Source organism: Phyllostomus discolor, chromosome 1, assembly GCF_004126475.2.
Source record: "Phyllostomus discolor isolate MPI-MPIP mPhyDis1 chromosome 1, mPhyDis1.pri.v3, whole genome shotgun sequence".
In the NCBI taxonomy this organism is placed as follows: domain Eukaryota; kingdom Metazoa; phylum Chordata; class Mammalia; order Chiroptera; family Phyllostomidae; genus Phyllostomus; species Phyllostomus discolor.
The window spans coordinates 218,382,779-218,404,963 of NC_040903.2; the positions used below are offsets into that span (position 1 = coordinate 218,382,779).

General features: G+C 47.0%; 1 protein-coding gene across 1 annotated transcript; it reads right to left on the reverse strand.

The window, feature by feature from the left end:
- Nucleotides 1–14,161: 14,161 nt before the first annotated feature.
- On the reverse strand, nucleotides 14,162–19,602 carry LOC114492382 (probable histone-lysine N-methyltransferase PRDM7). The gene is made up of 5 exons (XM_036014412.1): nucleotides 19,485–19,602; nucleotides 16,696–16,797; nucleotides 16,226–16,497; nucleotides 15,745–15,812; nucleotides 14,162–14,408 (listed from the first exon to the last, which is right to left on the reverse strand). The coding sequence occupies exons 1-5, from the start codon at nucleotides 19,498–19,500 to the stop codon at nucleotides 14,162–14,164; spliced, it is 705 nt and encodes a 234-aa protein (XP_035870305.1). The 5' UTR covers nucleotides 19,501–19,602.
- Nucleotides 19,603–22,185: the final 2,583 nt, after the last annotated feature.

A 22,185-nucleotide genomic window follows, 5' to 3' on the forward strand; every position in this document is an offset into this window, starting at 1 on the left:
GAGTTTGATAGCAAAATAATGACAATGATTTACAGTCCGGTAATAAGTCTGAGGATCTTATCTTCCCTAAGCAAGGGCATTTGAGAGCAAATGGTTTACACATTCCAGACCACGCAGGGGGAGACCCACCTCAGTCCCAGCCCTTCTCTGGTGACTCTTCTGAAGGAGAAGTTCACCAGAGAAGGACCCTGACCACTCTGTGTGCTTGCTTTGTTGTATCAGCACATCAACAGACACACCAGGAAAGCTCAGTTCTATTGAGATACTTTTCTAAGACCTCCTCTAAAGTCCTCAACCTTAGAAAAAAGGCAAAATGCTTAAGGCAAAGAACTCAGCATGCAGTGTTTGTTGAGTGCACATTTTCCTCCCCTTCTCTTTTTCCCTGAGCCCTGTATTCTTGCTTTGTTTCTCCTAATCTCCAAAGGTCCCTAGGAGACTTGCAGCCAGGGGAGCAGTGGGCATTGGCAGCTCGTCCCCAGCTAACCCCCTGATCCTGTCTGAAAGGACCCTCTTTGTGCCTAACTTTTCTGTTTCCCAAGAAGCAGCTCCACCTATGCTCGCTCTTGGGCTGCGATTTCACCTCTTTTATCTGAAGCCCTTTCTTTGTTTCACTGTCCTTAGATGTAATATACAAACTCTCACAATTCCCCATGTTTGTGTTGTGAAATTTTTACTGCAGGAAGTCAAGAACCTACACACATGAGACCTTCCCAGGGCAAACCTGCCTTGGGTCCAGTACATTTTCAGTGACAGAATAACCAAATTTTGTTTATTCATTTACCTATGGATGGACATTTGAATACTTCCTACCTTTCAGTTGTTGTTAGCAGTGCTGTTATGAATAATCACGTATAAGTTTGTTATAATATCTGCTTTTAATTTCTCAGATATATATTTCAAAGTAGAGTTATTGAACACAGTAGGGTAATTTTTTTAGGAAATGCCAAACCATTTTAAACAAGGTCTGCAATATTTTACATTTACAAAAGAAGTGGTCAGTCGTTCTAATATTTGTTTGTGATCATAAACATTTCTCGGTTTTGCTTTCTCATTATAGCCTTTGGAGTGTCTGGGAAGGGGTATTGCACCATTATTTAGCCATTGAACATCTTTTCTGGTGTTTTTCTTTTTTTAGCACTTGTATGAATGTCTTCTCTTTAGAAGGGACTATTCAAGTTCTTAAAAATATATACATCTGCCCTGGGATGGTATGGCTCAGTGAGTTGAGCAGTGGTATGTGAACCAAAGGGTCACTGGTTCAATTCCCAGTCAGGGCACATTCCTGGGTTGTGGGTTAGGTCCCCAGTAGGGGGCGAGTGACAGGCAGCCACACATTGATGTTTTTCTCCCTCTCTTTCTCCTTCCCTTCCCCCCTCTCTAAAATAAATAAATAAAATGTTTAAAATAATATAGGTGTCTCCTCATTGTTGAGTCATAAAGTTCTTTATTGTGGAAGAAAGTCTTACTGAAAATATAATGTGCAACCATTTTTTTTCAATACTGTGTGTGGTCTCCTTACTTTGTGAGTAGCTTATCCTGCTACCCAGAACTTTTTGATCAGGAGGACACCACATTTACACATTTAGTTTAATTGATTTTGCTTTGGAAGAGTATGCCCTGATATGCCAGCAGCAGCCCCCTACATCTCATGTCTAATGTGCATCATCATTGCATCATTTAATTTGTTTGATTTAATATAACTTTTTGAACAGAAACATTTTATGTTTTTAGATATTAGATCTTTAGGTTGCAAGGGTTTGCAGGTTTAAATAGGAGGACAGACTCTTCTCTGGAGTATGATGTCCAGAGTCAGGCATCGGGAGTCAGGGACAGGCTTTGGACACCCAGTCAGGTGCCGGGTGAATGGCATGGTTAGGGGTTAACGTTAGGGGCTGGGGTGTGGATGGTAGTATGACTTGTTTTTAACTACATTTGAAACCGTTTTTTGGACTTAATTGTGACTGCTGTCGTCTCAGCGTGCGTTAAAAAAACTGACCAGAACTGGTGAATATTTGTGTGGCCATTGTCGTATTGAAGATGGATGAACATAGCAACATTATTGGCACATTAGGCTTTGTCACTTTAAGAAAGGTGAAAACACAACTGAAATGCAAAAAAAAAAAAAAAAGGTTTGTGGTGTGTGTGGAGAAGGTGCTGTGACTGACCAAACGTGTCAGAAGTGGATTGTGCAGTTTCATGCTGCAGACTTCTCGTGTGCAGTTGCACATGGAGCAGTTGCAATGGAGAGCCATCCAGTCCAGACGCTAGCTGAGGACAGACCACATTATGGCACGTGGGAGCAGGTGACATGCTCCAAGTATCCTAATCAAGCATCAAAAATCATCTGCACCAGCATGGTTACATTAATTGCTTTGATGTTTGGGTTCTACAAAAGTTAAGCAGGGAGGAGGGGGGAACCCTTCTTGACCGAATTTCCAAATGCAATTATCTACTGAAATGTAAGGAAAACCTTCCAATTCCAAGACAAATTGGGGGAGGGATGAACCTGTTGATATTTGACACTAAGGTGGAACAGGAGAGACTGTGGGCACAGGGAGGGAACCCCCACCACCCACTCCAAAGGGCGGTCTGTACCCGAAGGAGGCGATGCTGTGTATGTGGTGGGGTCCTTAGGGAGTCCTGTAGTAGGAGCTCCTCACCAGAAACCAGGCGGTTACTTCCAACAAGCACTGCTCCCCGTCAGACCAATGGAAAGCACCACCTGAGGGAAGGAGTCCTGAATTTGTCAGCAGAAGACACGTGATCTTCAGACAGGCTAAGGCGAGAGCACGCGTTTCTCTAGCGGTGACCAGGAGAAAACGGTTGCAGCCTGGCTGTTCCGATTCATCCGCAGCACTCACCCACCCACCCCTTTGGATTGCCATTGGTTTCAGCCTTTCCAAAGTTCTCCTAACGGAGAAAAATTTCCATTCTGTGGAATGGCACCTGGGAGATTTCTCTGCTCCAATATATAAATGTTGTGGGAAGATGGAATGGTGAAGTAGCTTGAAAGATGGCAGAGGGCAGTGGAACAAAGCGGTGAATATTCTGTCTAGTCATGTTGTTCGAGAAAATGAAAAATGCCTGCCAGTGCGTCTCACAGTAAAAAACGAAGGAACCTGGCGGCCAGGCCCATAGTAGGGTGTGTTCTGAATGTGCATCTTGGCTGCCATCTCGTGGTCATTTTGGGGAATGACACCTTAGTGCAGGTCAGCAGGAAAAGTGGCTGATTCCAGTGAAATTATCAGTGAGTTTTGATGGCAGTGGTATTTCCAGGTGCATTTGAACACGTCTGAATGTAAGGACTGTACTGGTACCTTGTGACTGGTTTCCAGATTAAGGATGAAAGGAGGAATAAGCATGTCTTATGTCACATTTGTTGGAACTGGCTTTGTATCATAATAAAGTCAGGTTTTTTAAAGTTCCAAGTGTACTTGAAAATTGTTTGTAATTGGCTTGTCTGTTGCAGCTTCCTTAAATAATTTACTTTTACTGAGAAAAGTAAAAGTTATTCACAATTTTCCACCCAGGGGTAAAAAAAAATAAAAACACTATAATTTTATGTATGTGCTCCTGCAGACATGTCTGCGGGCTCATTTCCTCCACTGCACCTGGACTTCATTTACTGATGGAGGTTCCTCGTACGGGAGTAAAACCAGCACATTTCCACCTCTGTTTCTAACATGTGCATTTAAGGGTGAAGATTTCTTTCTGAAGTTTTGGTATGTAGTGTTTTTAGAGTTATTCAGGTCAAATTATTTTGTTACTCAAACAGTGGTTCATTTTGGAGGTTATTTATGAGTCTCCTCATAAATACCAAACAACAGAACTTTCCAGTCACCCACTTTCAGTGAACTCCAGCTTAAGTGCTATGAGAGCAAAACACACACTCTGCATGATCTCAGTGCTGCGATGCTGGGTGCAGCCGGCTTTATCCCCAGTTGGCTAAAAAGTTTGTTTGGCCCCCACCACCCCCACCTTCATCCCCATCTTCCCATCCCTGTCATATGGCTCTGGTTCACGTACTTGTCTTTAATTTCATTTGAAACCATTTTGTTATACTGTATCATGACAAATGTTGTATCAGTGTGAGTTAAGAAAAACTCATTAAAATTGTTGGGTGTCTGTGTGGCCATTTTCATATTGAAGGTGGATGAACATAGTAATATTTTCAGTACATTAGGCTTTAGTATTTCAAGAATGGTGAAAATGTCAATAAACAGAAGAAAAGATTTGTGGCGTGTACGAGGTGTTGTGACAGATCGAACATGTCGGGAGTGGTTTGCAGCGTTTTGTGTGGGAGGTTTCTCACATGAAGATGCCCCAGGGTGAAACAGACCAGGTGCAGTGCAGAGCCATCAAGTCCAGATGTTCACTGAGGACAGACCATGTGAGGCCACACGGGAGACAGGACACATATTCAAAGTACCCAAATCAATTGTGGAAAATCATTTGCACCAGCATGGTTACGGTAATTGTTTTGATGTTTGGGTTCCAAACTAGGGAAGTGGGAAAAAAAAACCCAACCACCATTCTTGACAGCATTTCCACGTGGGATTTTCTTCAGAAACATAAGGAAATTCTGTTTCTGTTTCCAAGACAAATTGTGAGGGTGGATGAACAGTTAATACTTTACAATAACGTGGAGCTGGAGAGATCGTGGGGCGAAAGAATGGAACCACCACCTGCCACTCAAAAGGGCGATCTTCATCCGAAGAAAGTGTTGTGTAAATGGTAGGTTAGGGTTAAGGTCAGGGTCAGGGTTAGGTTTAGGGTTAGGGACACTGTCTGTAGACCCACACTCACCCTGCCCTTAGTGTGAAATCAACTGTCAGGTTGAAATGAAATGTCCAGGGAAAGGTCAGCCCATGGAAAATTAGGTGAGCGGTGGGTGGATGTGGGGTGAGGTGGGGAGAGTGTTTGAAGTGAGTGGGGGCAGGGAGCAGCTGCAGCTGGTCTGTGAGGAGCTGAAAAGGGTGCTCAGACTCTTTGCTGGGTAGGAGTGTGAGGTCTCTATGTAAGTGAGCCATTCCTGTGGGACCATTTCTCATGAGCACATCGCATAGACCACGGACCAGCTGTAGGAGCACACGACTTCTGGTCCCTGTTCTCTGAGCATTGCCAGGTGCAGCCTCACAGGCTCTCAGGAGGCAAAGCTGAGTCTGAAGTCCAGGTACTTTGGGGGGTAAGTGTTGTAAGCTATAAAAACGAGAAATGTTACCAGTGACAAAGCAAAGACCCTGGAAGGCTTCTTCCATGGCCAAAAGAATGAAGCTTGTAAATGGCAGACCCAGGCTCACATCACTTCTAGAGGCCAAAAGGTTAGGAGTTTCTTCTATCAGAACTGCTGCAATGCACACAAAGAAGTGCAAAGAAAGGAGCCATTTTGGTCTAAATTGTTAGAATTTTTTCCCTGCTGACTGTCAAGAGACCCAACTGGATGAGTAAAGAAAAGGATTCTGGTGTCCCTACAACAGTCTAGATTATTATAATTCAATCATTACAAATATTCTATATAGAATAATTTATAATTCTATAAAATTATTCAATATTTTTCTGTGGTACTTTTTTTCCTGAAATGAAAATGGACTTGTCTGTTGCAGGTTACTGAAACTATACAGGAAAATTAAGCTAACCAAAAATCCTACCCCAGGGAATATTAACTGCTACCACTCTAAGTGTATACCCTCCCAGACACGTGTACGTGCACATTTCCTTGCTGCTACTTTCTCTGGATTTGACTCAGTACGCAGGGGTCTTTGTGTGGGTTCAGAGCCATTGGAGCGCCAGCGTCTGTCCTTTCCTGCTGTGTGCACTGAAGACGGCACGTTTCCCTGTAGCTTTTGGTATGTAGTGCCTTTCAGTTCAAACTGTTTTCCTACTGCAATAGTGACTTATTTGGGGGTTAATTAGAAGTGCGTTCCATAACTCCTAAATATAAGGACTTTCCAGTTACCTTTTGTTGCTGAATTCTAGATTAACTGCAATGAGAGCAAGAAACGTTACTTTCTATAATTCCAGTCCTTTATAGTTTCTTGCAACTTTCTTCATAGTACCAGTGTGCTTCTGTGCTGCCATCTGGTGTTCAACTTGGGAATAACGCAGTGCAGGTCGGCAGGAAAAGTTGTGGGTATAGCGGATCTTCTAGGAATGTGGAATCCAAGGTTATTTAGATGTGCATGTCATCACTTTTAAAACTACGGACTTCTTAGTAACCTTTTGTTACTGACTTGTATATTAACTGCAATTAGTGCCAACAATCAGCTTTACATAGTTTCAATTTTTTGAAGTTTGTTGAAACTTGCTTTACAGTACAATGTGATCACTGAAAAAATGTTCCAGGTGCTCCTCTTTACTGACATCTGGTGTTCACGTTGGGAAAACACCTTGGTGCAGATCAGAAGGAAACGTTGAGTGTGGTGGATCATCCCTAAATGTTGAATCCAATTTTGCTGCTCATGTTGTTTTTTAAAAGATTTTATTTATTTATTTTTAGAGAGAGGGGAGGTGAGGGGAGAAGAGAGGGAGAGAAACATTGATGTGTGGATGTGTGTAAGAGATACATTGATTGGTTGCCTCACACCACCCCCCCCACCCCAACTGAGATGGCCCTCAACCCAGCCATGAGCCCTGACTGGGAATCCAACTGTGACCATTCGGTTTGTAAGCCAGTGCTCAGTCTACTGATCCATACCAGTGAGGGCTCATGTGAAGTTTTTAAAATAGCTCTACAGGGGTTTTTTTCAGGTGTGGGGGGGGGGTTGGAAATGAGTTTGCAGGTTTGATCCCTGGTCAAGGCACATGCAAGACTCAAGCAATGGCTTTGACTGGTGTGGCTCAGTGGGCTGGGTGTCCGCCTGCCAAGCAAAAGATCTCCAATTCCACTCCCAGTCACAGCACATGCCTGGGTTTGAGGCAGGAGACAGGAGAAAACTCCAGAGGTGCTCTAGAGCTAAGATAGAGGGCATTGTACAGGACAGAGACCCTGTTCTAAGACTGGTTGTTCCTGCTTCTGGAAAAGTGCTGAATCATGGAGAATCTTGAATGCAACTGTGCAGAAGATGCTACATGACCCCTGCTTCATTATAATAAATCAGCTTTGTGGGACCCCCTTCCTTGGTGGTCAAAGAAGATCATGGGAGACCACATGCACAGTAGCTTTAAAGTAATGTAAGTAAACACCCAGCTTCCTGCACAAGGTGGTCTGAGACCATGTGAACTATGTGAGCAAGGCTGAAACAAAAGGGCCTGTTTATGACTTAACTTTGAGAGCCACACACCATTTTCACAACACAGATCAGCTCGGTTGTGTGAAGGAGGGAGTGTACATGGGTAGGGGTGACAGCATGTGGAATTGGGGGACACCTTGGAGGCTGGCAGCTACACTAGGAATATGGTTTGCTGCTGAAGGGGAGGGAGAGAGAACAGACTTCTCTACTCATCTTGGATTGCTAAACCTTCTGGGAGGGCTCCAGGGTCTGTCCTGGTGGGGTGGTAGTGACCATCACTTGGCAGTCTGTGGGTTCCCGCCCCTACTGTATTTCAGTGCCAGTCCCTCTTCCAGCATTACACCAGGACTCTGCACCTATTCCATGGCCCATGTTGAAAGCCACAGAATATTGAGTTTATGGTGTTCTCTCTGGGTTGTGCTGATCGGGAGAGAAACAGGGAAGGGAAATGAAACCCGAGAAATAACACCTTCCTTTAAAAAAACAAAAGAACATAATAGTGGACATTATTATTGAAATCCACATAGTTTATGTAGACACTCTTCTTCATAAGCCTGGCACTGGGAGGACAGAAAGGTCATTGTTCCAGGTCATGGGGGTGGGTGTCCCCCTCTGGTGAACCCACCCCAACAGGAACAGGGTGGGTCATGCTTAGGTCTCCCTCATGGAGGAGAGGGTATGATGGGATCCTCGCTAATTGCCATTTCTCTGTATTGAACTCAGCTCTGGTTCTAAGAAAAGTGTGATCTCTGGTAGCTGCTAGCACCCTTCCTTATGCTTATGCAGATGCAGATGCTTACCCCGTTCTCATGTTGAGTCTTGCTGGACTCCCACCATTGGGCCCACTGGAATTTTGTTCTCCTGGGCCATTGTTGCATTATCTGGGAAGGGGTGGCCAGGAATGAACAACATTGTGCATGTCCATTATCCCATCAGGTCTTGACCTCACAAACAAAAGTGCAAAGATACAGTAAGTACTAATTTCAAGATGGTGTCAGTGTTGTATTAAGCCCTGTGGGACCCAGGTACAAGGAAAGTACATTACAGAAGTTGCCTGTGTTGAAGGCTTCATGAACGCCATATGCAGACTGGGTGCACCCGTCACAGGAGACACTCGGTTCTTCTTGCCAATGCAGTGAAGGATTACAGATCAGCAAGTATATTAGTGTGCAAACAGGGTTTGTTAGTGATACGTTCTCATGGAAGAGGACAGGTCTTGCTGAGATGGGAGTGAAAGGCAAGAAGTTGGGTGGCAAGAGCACCAGGTCCTTTGTCCTGAGGACTTATATAGTTGGTGGGATGGGAGCCAAGAACTTACATATTGATTGACAGGTAAAAGTGGTACCAGCTTCCACGGGGGATGAGACTACTCAAACGTAGGTATGTGTGGGGGTCAGTAGCCCAAATCCTTATCTGGCTTCAGACCCCATTTGGTCATCTTGTAAAACTAGATACGAGACAGGAGACAGTTAAGTTAAAGCAGTCACCCAAAGTTATCTATGGGCTCTTTCTGTAAACATTAGGGACCCTTCATAAAACAGATAGTGGACAGGGGCAACAGTTAGCCAGTTTTGTTTTATGGGTCCTTTCCTTGAGTGCTGTGGACCCCCTCCCATCTTCTAGGCCTTGGGATGAATAGTTTCAAAGCCTTTCTTTCCCAGATAGTGAAATGATACCTGGAATTTCCATGTGTTAGCATGGAGTTTCTTGTGATGCTGGACCATCTGGCAATAGAATTGGACCAGGCTCACGACTGCTGAGTTAGTGGGTGAGACATGTCTTCCTCATCCTCCCTGCCTTGGCTTACCATCTATCCTACCTAACACACCAGTGTGGGCAGATGTTGCTCCCAGTGTCAGTTCCCAGCAAGGGGTGGGTGAGGGTCTTGTTTCACAGGGTATTTTCAGTACCACCTGCCTGTGCTGAGGAGGCTCTGAGTGCACAAGCTCAGAGCATGGTAATCTGGAGGAAGGCACATCCTCCACCTCATGCCTCCTTCTCAGGGCAGTTGAGTCTATGTGGGGAAAGCAATGGGGTTTGCTCAAAATCTGAGTTTGGCTACAGATTCCTACCCTGTCCTTATCTTCCTTTGTCCAGTGCTAAAGACCCAGAAGACAAGGGCACTGATGGCTGTTCAGCAGGACTTGTGATCTCAGTGATCCACTTGCCAGATTCTGTCTGTGCTCACTCAACGTTGAATGTCAAACTGAAAGGCTGGAGTTCCCATTCCAGTGTACAGACTAGGAAACAGACAGAGAGACATTGAGAATCTTGCCTTAGGTCACACAGCTGGAGAAGACAGAGCTGAGACTCACACCCACTATGGACTGATGTGGAATCTATGCTGTGCACCAGGAAATGCTGACCCTGAAGGGGCAGCAAGGAGAGTGAGGAAAACCCGGTGCCCAGACTGAGCCAGGCTCACATGCTGTACACAAGCATACATCCCTCCCTGCCGTTCACCTCTGGGGCTCCAGAGGTTGTAGGAAACTAGAAGAGCCAAGAGAAGCCAAGGGAGGAGGGTAGGGAGCCTAGTAGGAGAAAGGGCCCCACTTCCCAGGAGTCTGGGGGAATTCCCTTCTCTGGTGAGTCTGTCTCAAATCCCTCTCTCTGGGCAGTAACCAAAGTAGACTGACTCCAGACTTACCCATTTGTAGGGGTTGAATTTCTGTGGCTGAGAGTATGAGTTCTTTGTGGCTCTTCTTGAACTCTGCTTTCAGTGATGGAGGAAGGAGGGATGTGGGCTTCATATTTGTATGGAGACAAAACTCTTTAGAAAAGGCCATCAAAAACCATGAAAGAGATTGGTGCTGATATCCCCATATTACTCATGGAACTATTTGTCCATCTCATCTCTTATCATGAGACTGGAGGATTTGTTTAATCAGTTACTTCTGTACTTACAATCTTGGGGAAAGTAAGGGGCCACAGACTTCCTATGGCTGTTGATATGCAACTTAATACTAATGACTCATTCAGTCCAGCCGCAAACATAGGGCTTCTCCCCTGTGTGTGTCCTCTGGTGTCTGATGACAACTGACTTCCGTGTAAAGCCTCTCCCACACTCCCTGCAAACATAGGGCTTCTCCCCAGAGTGTGTCCTCTGGTGTTTGATGAGATTTGACCTGCATGTAAAGCCTCGCCCACACTCCTTGCAAACATAGGGTTTCTCCCCTGAGTGTGTCCTGTGGTGTGTGATGAGAAGTGACTTCTGTGTAAAGCCTCTCCCACACTCCCTGCAAACATAGGGCTTCTCTCCTGAGTGTGTCCTCTGGTGTGTGATGAGATGTGACCGTTGTGTAAAGCCTTGCCCACACTCCCTGCAAACATACGGCTTCTCTCCTGAGTGTGTCCTCTGGTGTGTGATGAGATATGACTTCCGTGTAAAGCCTTGCCCACACTCCCTGCAAACATAGGGTTTCTCCCCTGAGTGTGTCCTCTGGTGTCTGATGAGATCTGACTTGCATGTAAAGCCTCGCTTGCACTCCCTGCAAACATAGGGCTTCTCCCCTGAATGTCTCCTGTGGTGTGTGATGAGATGTGACTTTCTGTGTAAAGCCTCTCCCACACTCCCTGCAAACATAGGGCTTCTCTCCTGAGTGTGTCCTCTGGTGTGTGATGAGAAGTGACTTCTGTGTAAAGCCTCTCCCACACTCCCTGCAAACATAGGGCTTCTCCCCTGAGTGTGTCCTCTGGTGTGTGATGAGATGTGACTTGTATGTAAAGCCTCGCCCACACTCCCTGCAAACATAGGGTTTCTCCCCTGAGTGTATCCTCTGGTGTCTTACAAGATGTGACTTCCGTGTAAAGTCCTGGCCACACTCCCTGCAAACATAGGGTTTCTCCCCTGAGTGTGTCCTCTGGTGTGTGATGAGATATGACTTCCGTGTAAAGCCTCGCCCACACTCCCTGCAAACATAGGGCTTCTCCCCTGAGTGTGTCCTCTGGTGTCTGATGAGAAGTGACTTCTGTGTAAAGCCTCTCCCACACTCCCTGCAAACGTAGGGCTTCTCCCCTGAATGCATCCTGTGGTGTGTGATGAGATGTGACTTCTGTGTAAAGCCTTGCCCACACTCCCTGCAAACATAGGGTTTCTCCCCTGAGTGTGTCCTCTGGTGTGCGATGAGATTTGACCTGCATGTAAAGCCTCTGCCCACACTCCCTGCAAACACAGGGCTTCTCTCCTGAGTGTATCCTCTGGTGTCTGATAAGAAGTGACTTCTGTGTAAAGCTTCTCCCACACTCCCCGCAAACATAGGGCTTCTCCCCTGAATGCATCCTGTGGTGTGTGATGAGATGTGACTTCTGTGTAAAGCCTTGCCCACACTCCCTGCAAACATAGGGTTTCTCCCCTGAGTGTGTCCTCTGGTGTCTGATGAGATTTGACTTGCATGTAAAGCCTCGTCCACACTCCCTGCAAACATAGGGCTTCTCCCCATGAGTGTGTCCTCTGGTGTGTGATGAGATCTGACTTGCATGTAAAGCCTCGCTTGCACTCCCTGCAAACATAGGGTTTCTCTCCTGAGTGTGTCCTCTGGTGTGTGATGAGATGTGACTTCCGTGTAAAGCCTCGCTTGCACTCCCTGCAAACATAGGGCTTCTCCCCTGATTGTGTCCTCTGGTCTCTAATGAGATGTGACCCATCATTGAAGCCTTGCCAACACCTTCTATACTTGATCGTTATAATTCTTGACATTCCTGCTTTCACAAATAACTTGCCTGTGCCCTCTGGACTCTCTTTCTGGCCTCTGCGGGGCTCTTCCTCCATCGTTGTACCATGCTCTCTAGAGCTCCTCATTCGTTCTTTGGAAGGTTGGAAAAAGGGTCTTGAGATTCTCCTCTGACTGATGCTTTTAAGCAAAAGTTTGGACCTTTCTTCAACCTCTTGACGTTCAGCTTTTTCATTCCAGCTGTGTGTACTAGTATGTTGCTGCTGCTGATTCTGATCCTCTGGACAGGGTTCCTCTGCTTGGAGGTGTTTTCTTGCAGATGTTCCCGGGAGAATCTGAGAGGGATGATTGAATTTCACGTGTTGGCTGAGGAATTTCTGACTGGAGGACAGATTGCAGGAGGGGCATGGGTGGACCTCTGGCTTTGGTTCTGCTGAAAGAGAAAGGTGTGGTCAGGGAAGATGTTGATGAGAATGCCTGGGCCATATACTTGTCTCCTGGTGAGACCTGCCCCATGAATCCTTCTTACTGTGGTGACAACAGAAGTTCCATCTCCCACAAGTGTCCACTTGCTATCTATTTTCCTTTTTTTTTATGCAGTGCATCTCTTCAGAAATCCAGAAAGCCCACATCAAGGGCTCTTTCTAATATTGCCCAGACTAGGGATTTCGAGGGACATCAGAGGCCATCTTACTCCCTGTGTGGATGGAACTGCAAGTGACCTTTCCCTTCTATAGGTATCTTCTAAGTCGTGTGAAAGAGGAAAACCACAGGCCTCGACTAGGAATTCCTTCTGTTTTCCAAAACCGTAAAGTAAAATCTCCTTCCTGCCCTTGCTCGTGTGGCTCAGTGGATTGAGTGCCAGCCTGCAAGGCAAGGAGTCCAATTTGATTCCCACTCAGGGCACGTGCCTGGGTTGTGGGCCAGGTCTCCAGTAGGGGGCGTGTGAGAGGAAACTACACAGGGATGTTTCCCTCTTCCCCACTAAAAATGAATAAAATCTTAAAAAGAAAGTCCTTCCTCAAGCCTCACACCAAATATTTATGCTCCATCTCATTCAGTGTTAGCCCATTTCAAATACACTGAGAAGTCCTGTTTCAAAATTTTTCTCCAACCACACGTCTTACACGCCTGACTCCTGTTGCTCTCTGGCCAATACACCATGTGCTTTCATTTGGAGGTGAAGCGATGTCTCAGGGGATTCCCCACTGGGGTTTATTTTCTAAAAATTAACAAAACATAATCCGAACAGAGAACACACCACTCTACAGCTGACTGACTGCACACTTACGCTCAGGAAAGTCCCCAGTGTCTCAACTTGGATCATCGGCACTGCATTTCCAGTGCTAAGCATCCATCTGATTTCTGTTCTTAACCTCTATGCTGAGACGACACTTGAGTGACCCTCAGACCATTCTATGCCCCACCTCTTTTCTTCCCTGTACTAGCTGCTCCCTCAGCTGGGGATCCCTTGCCCACAGGTGTTTTTGTAAATGTTGTCTTCTGAGACAGCCCTTCCTGGACACACCTGCTTTCACACTGATCCCTGGGCACTTGTCCTGTATTAGTTTTCTCCAAAGCACTAACACCTGTGTAGTGTTACGCACATGCAAGCACGTGGGCCTGGATTTCCCTGCTACACCTATCAGCCCTTCAAAAACAATGATTCTGATTCTCATGTTAATCTGTATTTCCTAATCCCAAGACCATGTGCGCCACAGAGTAGGATCTCTCATGATAGTTCACTGAAAGGACAAACGAATGTGTCCTGCCTGAATGGTGTGGGTTGGGTGTTGTCATCTGTGGTTGCCTCTCACACTGCCCCCTACTGGGGACCTGGCCTGAAACCCAGGCATGTGCCCTGACTGGGAATCAGCAACCCTTTGGTTCACAGGCTGGCACTCAGTCCACTCACTAACACCAGGCAAGGCAAAGTCTTTAAAAAATAACAAATGCCTATAAACAGAAACATTTTATTTACAAGTATGGAGGAAAGTTAGTAAGAAACAGCTATAAAAATGTCAGAAAAGCTGCCTTGGTGAGAGAGCTGGTTAGTGCTTAAAAAGTTTTTTTTTTTTTTGCCTCAGCCTCACAGCACTAAAAGTGGTTGTATATTTGTGCATAAAATATTTTAAAATGAAAAAAATTTTGCCTAAGAGTCAAAGGCATATGAATGAATTTTGAATTTCTGAAGCATCTGATTTGAAACTTTATGACTTTAGAGTGGATTTTACTCTATTAAGAGTTGGATCATGGATATTTCTAAGGAGAATTCTCTCTTTTCTTTCTGTTTTGAAGAACAAGTGGTGCCCACCTCTCTCGGACGTGCAGCTGTCTCTTCCATTTGCTGCCCCACTTGCTGCCCAGCTCCTGGCCATACTCGTCCCCGCACCAGACCAGCAGCTCACAACCCTGGCCGATGACCCGGCAGGTTCGGTAGAAAATCTGCCTGTGGTATTGAAAGGCCACCAGGTTCTGCTCTTCATCATCCCGGGCACAGTTCACATACCTGGGATTGAGGCAGAGGAAGGGGAAAGAAAACCACAGTGATGAGTTTGCACTGACCTGTCACGTTCATGTCCAGCTCCTGATTCTTAAGGCCCTCAGGCTCTGGTGTTGCCCACTGCCCTTTATGCTCCCGGGGAACCTCTGCTCACTGTCTGAACGTCCGTCATCTTGTCATGTGAACTCCTGTCTCCACATCCTATTTGCAGTGCTAATCCTGTTTAACACCATTTTCTAAAACCCAGCTCTAGACTTGACCTCCACCCTGACTGGCCATAATATCCAGTGATCTCTGACTTCTCCAAACTCTAAATCAAGTTGTCTCACACCACAGAACATGGTGCTTGATCTAGGGCTCTGCTTCTGAATTAGCTCACTAATTATCCAGTACTCAGCCCACATCTATTTTCTCTTGTGAGGCCTTTCTCCAACCTCTCTGCACTTCAGAGTACCATTCACTTGCTTGCCCAAAGTTACTATAGAAAATTAGAGGTCTTTTTGTCTTAGTAAAATGAAACAGAACAATAGTAGATTCACATTCAGGTAACCCCGGTAAAAGGGAGCCCCTCTCAGGAAAGGGGCCCATGACCATTCCTCTGCAGGCCTCAGAACCCAGTTTTAGTTTGAAGTGAGGCTGGGATGATGTACTGCCCTTATAGCTTTAGGCCATCCATGGTTTGTGGTATCTTGACACTGTGCACTTCTTGGAAATTATAGTTAAATGTTTCTAAAAGCAATTGTTTTATGTCTGTCTGTGAGAAGTCCTCCATAAGGACATAGATTGTGCCATCTATTTTTTTTTAAGACTTCATTTATTTATTTTTAGAGAGGGAAGGGAGGGACAAAGAGAGAGAGAGGGGGAAACATCAATGTGCAGTTGCTGGGGGTCATGGCCTGCAACCCAGGCATGTACCCTAACGGGGAATCGAACCTGTGATGCTTTGGTTCGCAGCCCGCGCTCAATCCACTGAGTTACGCCAGCCAGGGCCAGTTGTGTGATCTATTAAAGTAATGTATTCCTTCACCTAAATTGGAATGTACTAAGTGCTTAATTAATGCTCATTTGATAAATTAAAGTGTAATTCAGTGTCCCTGGTGAATCTAGGCTCTTCAAGGTCTTTTCCAGTGCCCAAGTGTGTCTATTAGAGAGCTTTATATTTTGAGGACATATGCTATACTTTTTTCCTAAATGTGTCCTGAAATGAAAGAACACTGCGTGGAGAAAAAGAGGGAAAAAGGATGAAGGGAGAGCACTGAGGGAGGCATGATGAGAGGGGAAGATATATGGGTTTGTGGGGGATGAGAGTCCCCTCTGGCACCCAGAGACCTGTTGACCTCACCTCATCCAGTTGGCCCAGGATCTGTCCTTCCCATCCACATACTCATAGCAGTTTCTCCCTTTGGTGATCTGTATTTCAAAAAAGAAGTTAAAGGCCTTTTATTTTTTTTTTGTGGGTAGGTAATAGTCAGAAGAATTCCTTTACTCTACTGTCATTAAAGCTCTTCCAGCGTGCATGGGGATTCAACTGCCAGTTGTCGCCACATGATATTTTTCTTAGTCATCATCTACACATCTGAGTCTACCTGTCCAATCAGATTGGGAGCCCCACAAAGGAGGAGCCACTCTTTTGTGTCTGTACCACTTTGCTCCCACTTACCTTGTGATCCTGAAAAGGAGCTGTGTTTATGTGAAGTCCAATCAGTATACAGAGCTAACCATATTGTCCCCTCCATATCTAGCACATAAGAGGTGAGGTCCCTCCAAGCCTCAGAAGGAATGTGGGAAGCCAGAGGACAGTGGAAAAGGTGAATAGTTCTCACCAGCCAGGAGTATCTGCTCTTGGCTGCCTCTCCATCTTCTGTGATGTGTCCTTCATAAGGGCCAAAGTGCAGACCCACTGGCAAGTCTGCTGCCTCATTCCACACTCCAAGCCCAGCCTCAGGGATGCCCGATGGCCCGATTCTCAACCCAGGGGGCAGGGTGAGGGCTGAGCGGTGGGGATGCCCCTTGTCCACTGCAGTGTCCTTTACAAATGTAGGGGGCCCATGCACAGCACAGCTGTCAATGAAGAAGTTCTGACACTTGTCACAATCTGGAGGTGAGAGCAACAGGGGTTAGGGAAGGTATAATGCATGTTCCTGGGCACAAAGAGCTTCAGAGGGAGTCCATCACTGACATCATTGAGACTCAATCCTGTACTCTATGTCACTAGAGGAAGGGATGATTTGAGGACCAAAGGACTAGATGAAATTATTGTATCATCACATGCTTCTTAGTGAGGGTCACTTACAAAGGTAGTCATCATCCTGGGGCTCATTGACCTCTTGGGACACATGGTCCTTTCTTTCTTGTAGGCTGTACATCTTCATGTCCATCTCCTTTCTCTTGAGTTCTAAGTTAGAGAATGCCAGGTTGAGTGAGGCTGGTAGGGTCTAGAGTCTTAGTTCTCATTTTGTCATATAACACACAATCTCCTCCCATTGATTTATTACCTGTCCTTTTGCATACTCTGGCATTTTACTGTCAACTATTGGTTCAGAAGATGAAGACTCCACACTAACTACAGATGACTGATTCAATTTTAGTGTCTAGATCTTCCCATTACCAGGTTTAATTTGCCAACCAGTAATCATTCATAAACTATTTATTGAGTATGCTTAATGTGTTAGGCATTGAGTGCCCAGGCACACAACACCAGTAAGTGTGGTTGCCATTATCACAGTGGATTTATTGGACAAGTTGCATGTGTCAGCTGTTTTAAATTTAATTTAATGTTTTCAAATAATGTATGAGTGGTGTTTCCTTATCTTCACTTTACACATTAGCATTCAGGAGCTCAGAGAATATATAGGATTTGCCCAAAGCCCCAGTGCTAACTTCAGTCTCAGGTTAGCCCATCTTAAATCCAGGCCCATCCAAACTCCACCTCACATACCTAGGTCATACTTATCAGCCCTTCTATAGGACTTAGAAGAACTTAAGTTTCCAAATTATTTTTTCTTACCTGATTTTTGTCTAGTGGGCTTTCCAAAGGCACACGCTTCTCCCAGAGGGGACACTGGTTTCTGGGCATGCTCTGAGTCACTTGCAGTCATCCAATTTGCTGTTCCTGACAATTCCTTCCAACTATATTCATCACTTAATGGTAGCCTGGATGTTGCCTTCAATACAAGTCACATTAAAAGATAACATGTATTTAATTTTTAAGGCTTATGATACATTTTACATGCATGTCTTTAATACTTCAACCGTTGGAAATACCTAGGGAGTATGAGTATTATAGGGGATAGGGCCACTGTGGGTAATGAATCCAAGATTAGAACTCATGCCTTATGGCTCTTTTCTTTCAACTGTCTGTATACTATTGAGTGAAGGATATTGGAAAGAGAATATAGACGGCAGAAACATATTTACACAATAAATAAAATGGTGATAAAATCTGCAATACCTTAGAAGGAATATTGGTACTTAGATTAGCTGGTTCCCACCAATTCTGTTTGAATAAGGCTGTATCTGTAGCTAGTGTTTTTCAGTTTCATGATCTGTAACATGCTAATTTTGAATGTTCTAGTGGACGTGCCATTAAATAATGCTGACCAGTGTTCTGTGAATTATGTAACAGTATGAATGTGAGATCACAGTCCTGATATCAATTTACCTCTCAGCTCTCTCCATATTTCAAATCTCACAAAATTACCTTCAGCATTCATTGAGCATCTTCTACTTTAATTTGTAACTGTGAAATCATTCATTCAGCAAACATTCAGGGGCCCTGACTTGGGTCTCTGACTTTTGAGAAGACTCAGATATGGACCAGCCTCTCAAAGAGCTCACAATACAGAGCTAGGTGGGCTGAACAAGATGAGAGTGGCCTCATTGGAACTCAGGGAAAGAGGCTGTTACTTCACCCTATAAGAAAGGGCATTTGGAATGAGTTCCAGACAGATGAGTTTCTGTTGAGGAGTGTGTAATCTATATGAAGCCCTTAAGTCATTTATTATTTGTTGTTTCTCAATCATCAAACCTGAAGCTCCTCACGGGCGGGAGATGCTCTTTGATTAGAGTGGGAGGCTGTGATCCTGGACATTTTACATTCTTCTTCACCTGGGACCATCCGCTGTACAAACTGCCTGCACATTGTACGCTTTCCTTAGTTAGAGGGTATAGTGCATCTCTCACTTCAGCACAGCAGAAAAGAACTTTGGTTGAAACCGTCAATCAGATGAATGATGTAATGACACATGGATAAGACAATGGAAACTTCAGAAAACTATGAAAGTTTATTTTTCTAATTTTTAAAAAAGATTTTGTTTATTTTTTTGAGGGAGGGAAAGGGAGGGAGAAAGAGAGGGAGAGAAACATTGATCACTTGCCTCTCACACACACCCCTGAACCAGGAACCTGGCCCACATCCCAGGCATGTGCCCTGACTAGGAATCAAACTGGTGATCTTTCGCTTTGCAGGATGACACCCCACTGAGGCATGGTGGCCAGGGTAAAACTATGAAAGTTTTAATGAGTTTGTAAGTGGTTTAGAGAAGCAATCTATGGGTTAGATTGCACTCTCTCATACTGTGATCTTAGACACGTAATCAAACATTTCTATATCTCTGAAAGCTCCCTTGCTTCATCATAAATGGTGAGTTATAGTATGTGCCTCATTGGGTTGTTGTAATGTTTAAGTGAGTTTATTCACATAGAACTCTTAAAGTCTGAAACATTGTGAGAATGAAACAAATGGTAGTTGCTATTGTTGCTATAGTTGTTAACCATTAAGATGATGATGAGCCCTGGCTGGTGTGGCTCAGTGGATTGAGCGCTGGCCTGCAGACAGAAAGGTCACCAGTTCCATTCCCGGTCAGGGCACATGCCTGGGGTGTGGACCAGGTCCCCCACTTGGAGGTGTGGGAGAGGCAACCTATTCATGTTTCTCTCCCTCTCTTTCTCCCTCCATTCCCCTCTCTCTAAAAAATGGATAAATAAAATCTTTAAAAAAGATAATGTTGGACAATGTGTTGAAGAGACCAGGAAAAGAAGGTGACAGTTCCTAGGATACTTTCTGCATTTTCCTGCTGTTACCTGCATTTCTCTCCATGAGGAAAATGTTGTTGTCAACAGGATTTGGGAAATACTCACCTTCTGGTGTTTACTCTGCTTCCTTCTGAAGGCCACCCAAGAAGGTGTGACTGAAAGATGATGAGAAATCAGTGTTTTGGTCGGTAAATGTTTCCAAATCTGGAAATTCTTATTAGGGACACAATTCTGAATGAGAGTAGTCCAAGAACAATCCCAGGATGAGTGGAAAGTGTTTCTGATGTATCATTAAGGCCTCGGCTTCTATTGGGGCCATCCACTAATTTCATTAAAATGATAAAAAAAATAGGCAAAGTGTCATCTACGCTTCATCCTATGTTCATAAAGCATCTATTACATTTATTAAAGAAATAAATTGGCCTCTCCTGACAAAAATGTAATAAAAGTAACTGCACAGAACCTCCACATATTCAACATAACCCTTTCTCCGTCCTGTTTTCTTCATTCAAACTGGCCTTGTCCGGGCTGAGGGCACCTCGACCACCCGGCCTCCTTTCTCTGGTATCCTCCCCACTGGGCACATACTGGCCACCCACGCCCTTCCTCAGTCATTAGACTCTGGTCAGCACCCACAGTCTGTTGACCACAGAAACAGAGTCCAGTGAAGTTGAAGATCACACCTTGACTTCAGCTGTGTGTCAACCCCAGACCCATGAAAGTGGATGGACTCCACCCTCCAAACACTCACGATACTGGACAGAACATGGGGCCTGACATCAGGAAACCATACTGTGATCAATCCCTCCCGACCCTGGCCGTCCCCCAGCTCCTGTCACCACCATATCAATACTGTTTTCTGTCTGTCTCCATGCAGGCCATCGTGCAGCCAGGTGTGGGGACCCTCCTCAGCGGCCAGACCTGCCTCCCTCTCTTGCGCTGACGACTCTTCTGAATTAGTTATTTCTCGCTCACTTTATGTTCTTACACATTTACTGCTGACTAACGTGTCTATAAATACAGATGATTACGTTGCACACGTGAAAGTTGACGGGAACAGCCCCTCACTGTGCGACACACTGTTGTGCATCTTGCTTGTTTCGCTGCACCAGCAAACCTGTTCCCTGGTTACGTCCTGAGATGCCGCCCTGACCAAACCAGGTCCGAGTCGGGAGGGCAGCGCTGGCTCCTCCCGCCGCTCACCTTGCTGACTCGGAGCCCGTTCTTCATCCGAGTCCTCACGGTCCTCCTGGAGTACGGTGGCCCGCCTGCGGCGGTGACACAGGAAAACCGGTCGTGGGCCCAGAGACCTGGGAAGAGACAAAACCTCTGTCCCGAAGCAGAGAGCGTGGAGGGGGAACAAGCCCAGGATGCCCGTGAGAGAGTCTGCAGCGAGTTGCCCTGAGCCCTGCACCACCGTCAGCGCCGGCCCCGCTCTCACTCCAAGGAGCAAACTCCCCCTGATCCGTGCCCCTGGAGGAGGGAGCTGCAGGCGGATGGAGCCACCTGAGCCGGAGCCAGCCCAGCGCCTGCCGGGTCTCCAGGCTCCTCCGGCCCGGCCGGCCGCCTGTGCTACCCGGGCTGGTGAGCGCGTCCGAGTTCCACTTCACACTCCAGTGCCGGCCTTTCTCCCCGAGGGCAGGGCGCCCGAGAGGGGGATTGGGCCCTGCGGGAAGAGGGGCTGGATGGGGCGGGGCCGCGCAGCCGCAGACCCGCCTGAGGGGGGGGGGCGCCCTTGCCCCTGCTCCCTCTCCCCCACGTGCCGCCTCCGCGCGGGCTCCGCAGACCCGGCCGGGCGTCTCCGGGACCCCGCTGGCGGGCCTGTGGCGGCGCAGGAACCGCGCTTCTCCCGGGGAAGGGCCCGCAGGCGCCCCCGGGGTCCGGAGAAGCCCGCGCGAGGCGCAGGCGCAGTGTCCGGCAGGCGGACCGCCGTCTCTCGGGCTGAGAGGCCCGGGGTCCCTCAGGACTCGACCTGCGTCTTCCGGGCGGAGGACACTCCGCGTCCCGGGGGAGAGGGTCAGGACCGCCGCGGCTGAGGGGGGTTGGGGCGTCTCACGAGGGGCTTCCGGGTCCCCTCCACTGAGTCGGTTTCCAGGACGACGGCATTCGGGGTCTCTGAATTTGGGGAGGTTTGGTCCTTCCGGGCGGGCGCGCTGCAGGAAGGGCGCCCCGAGCTGAGGGGAACTGGGGTTCCAGGCTGTTTGGGGGTCTGAGCGTTGGGGGTCAGGAGACCTGGGGTGTCCTCCGGGTTAGCGGACGCGGCCCCTCGGTGCTGAAGGGGTTCGGGCCCCTCGGGATGGGGGCATCTGGGGTCTCTCTGGCTGGACTCGGAAGGTCTCGGGCTGAGGGTTGCACAGGGCAGGGCTCCGCGCTTACCGGTCCGTCTCCCGGGGCCCCTGCCTCGCTGCCTGCCGCGGCGAAGGGCCCTCTCGGGGCTCCTGGGCTTCCCGCCCTCGGGAGCAGGGCGGGTGCCCGCGGCGAGGTTCCTGCCTGGATCGCTGCTTGTCCACAATCCGCCAATCAGCGCTGCGATCCCAGAGCCCTGCCCACCAATGGGCGGTCAGAAGAAGCTGAAAGGGCGGGGCAGGGGGCGGAGCCCCCTGGTTCCGGACTGGCAGGTGGAAAACCCGCCCCGCCCGCGGGGATTGGCTGCTCTCCCGAGCGCCTGTCAGCAGCTTGCAGCGGGGGCCGGGGCTGCGCGGTTTCCGTGGCTAGTTTTCCAGCGGCTGGTGAGGGACCCGACCCGCGG

What these genes read in the sequence shown, in the direction of transcription:
- LOC114492382 (XM_036014412.1), bottom strand. An exon ending in AGAGCAGATACTCCTGGCTG is followed by an intron (nt 15,813 to 16,225) that starts GTGAGAACTATT and finishes TTTGAAATACAG; the next exon opens with ATCACCAAAGGGAGAAACTG. An exon ending in TCCTGGGCCAACTGGATGAG is followed by an intron (nt 14,409 to 15,744) that starts GTGAGGTCAACA and finishes CCTCAATCCCAG; the next exon opens with GTATGTGAACTGTGCCCGGG.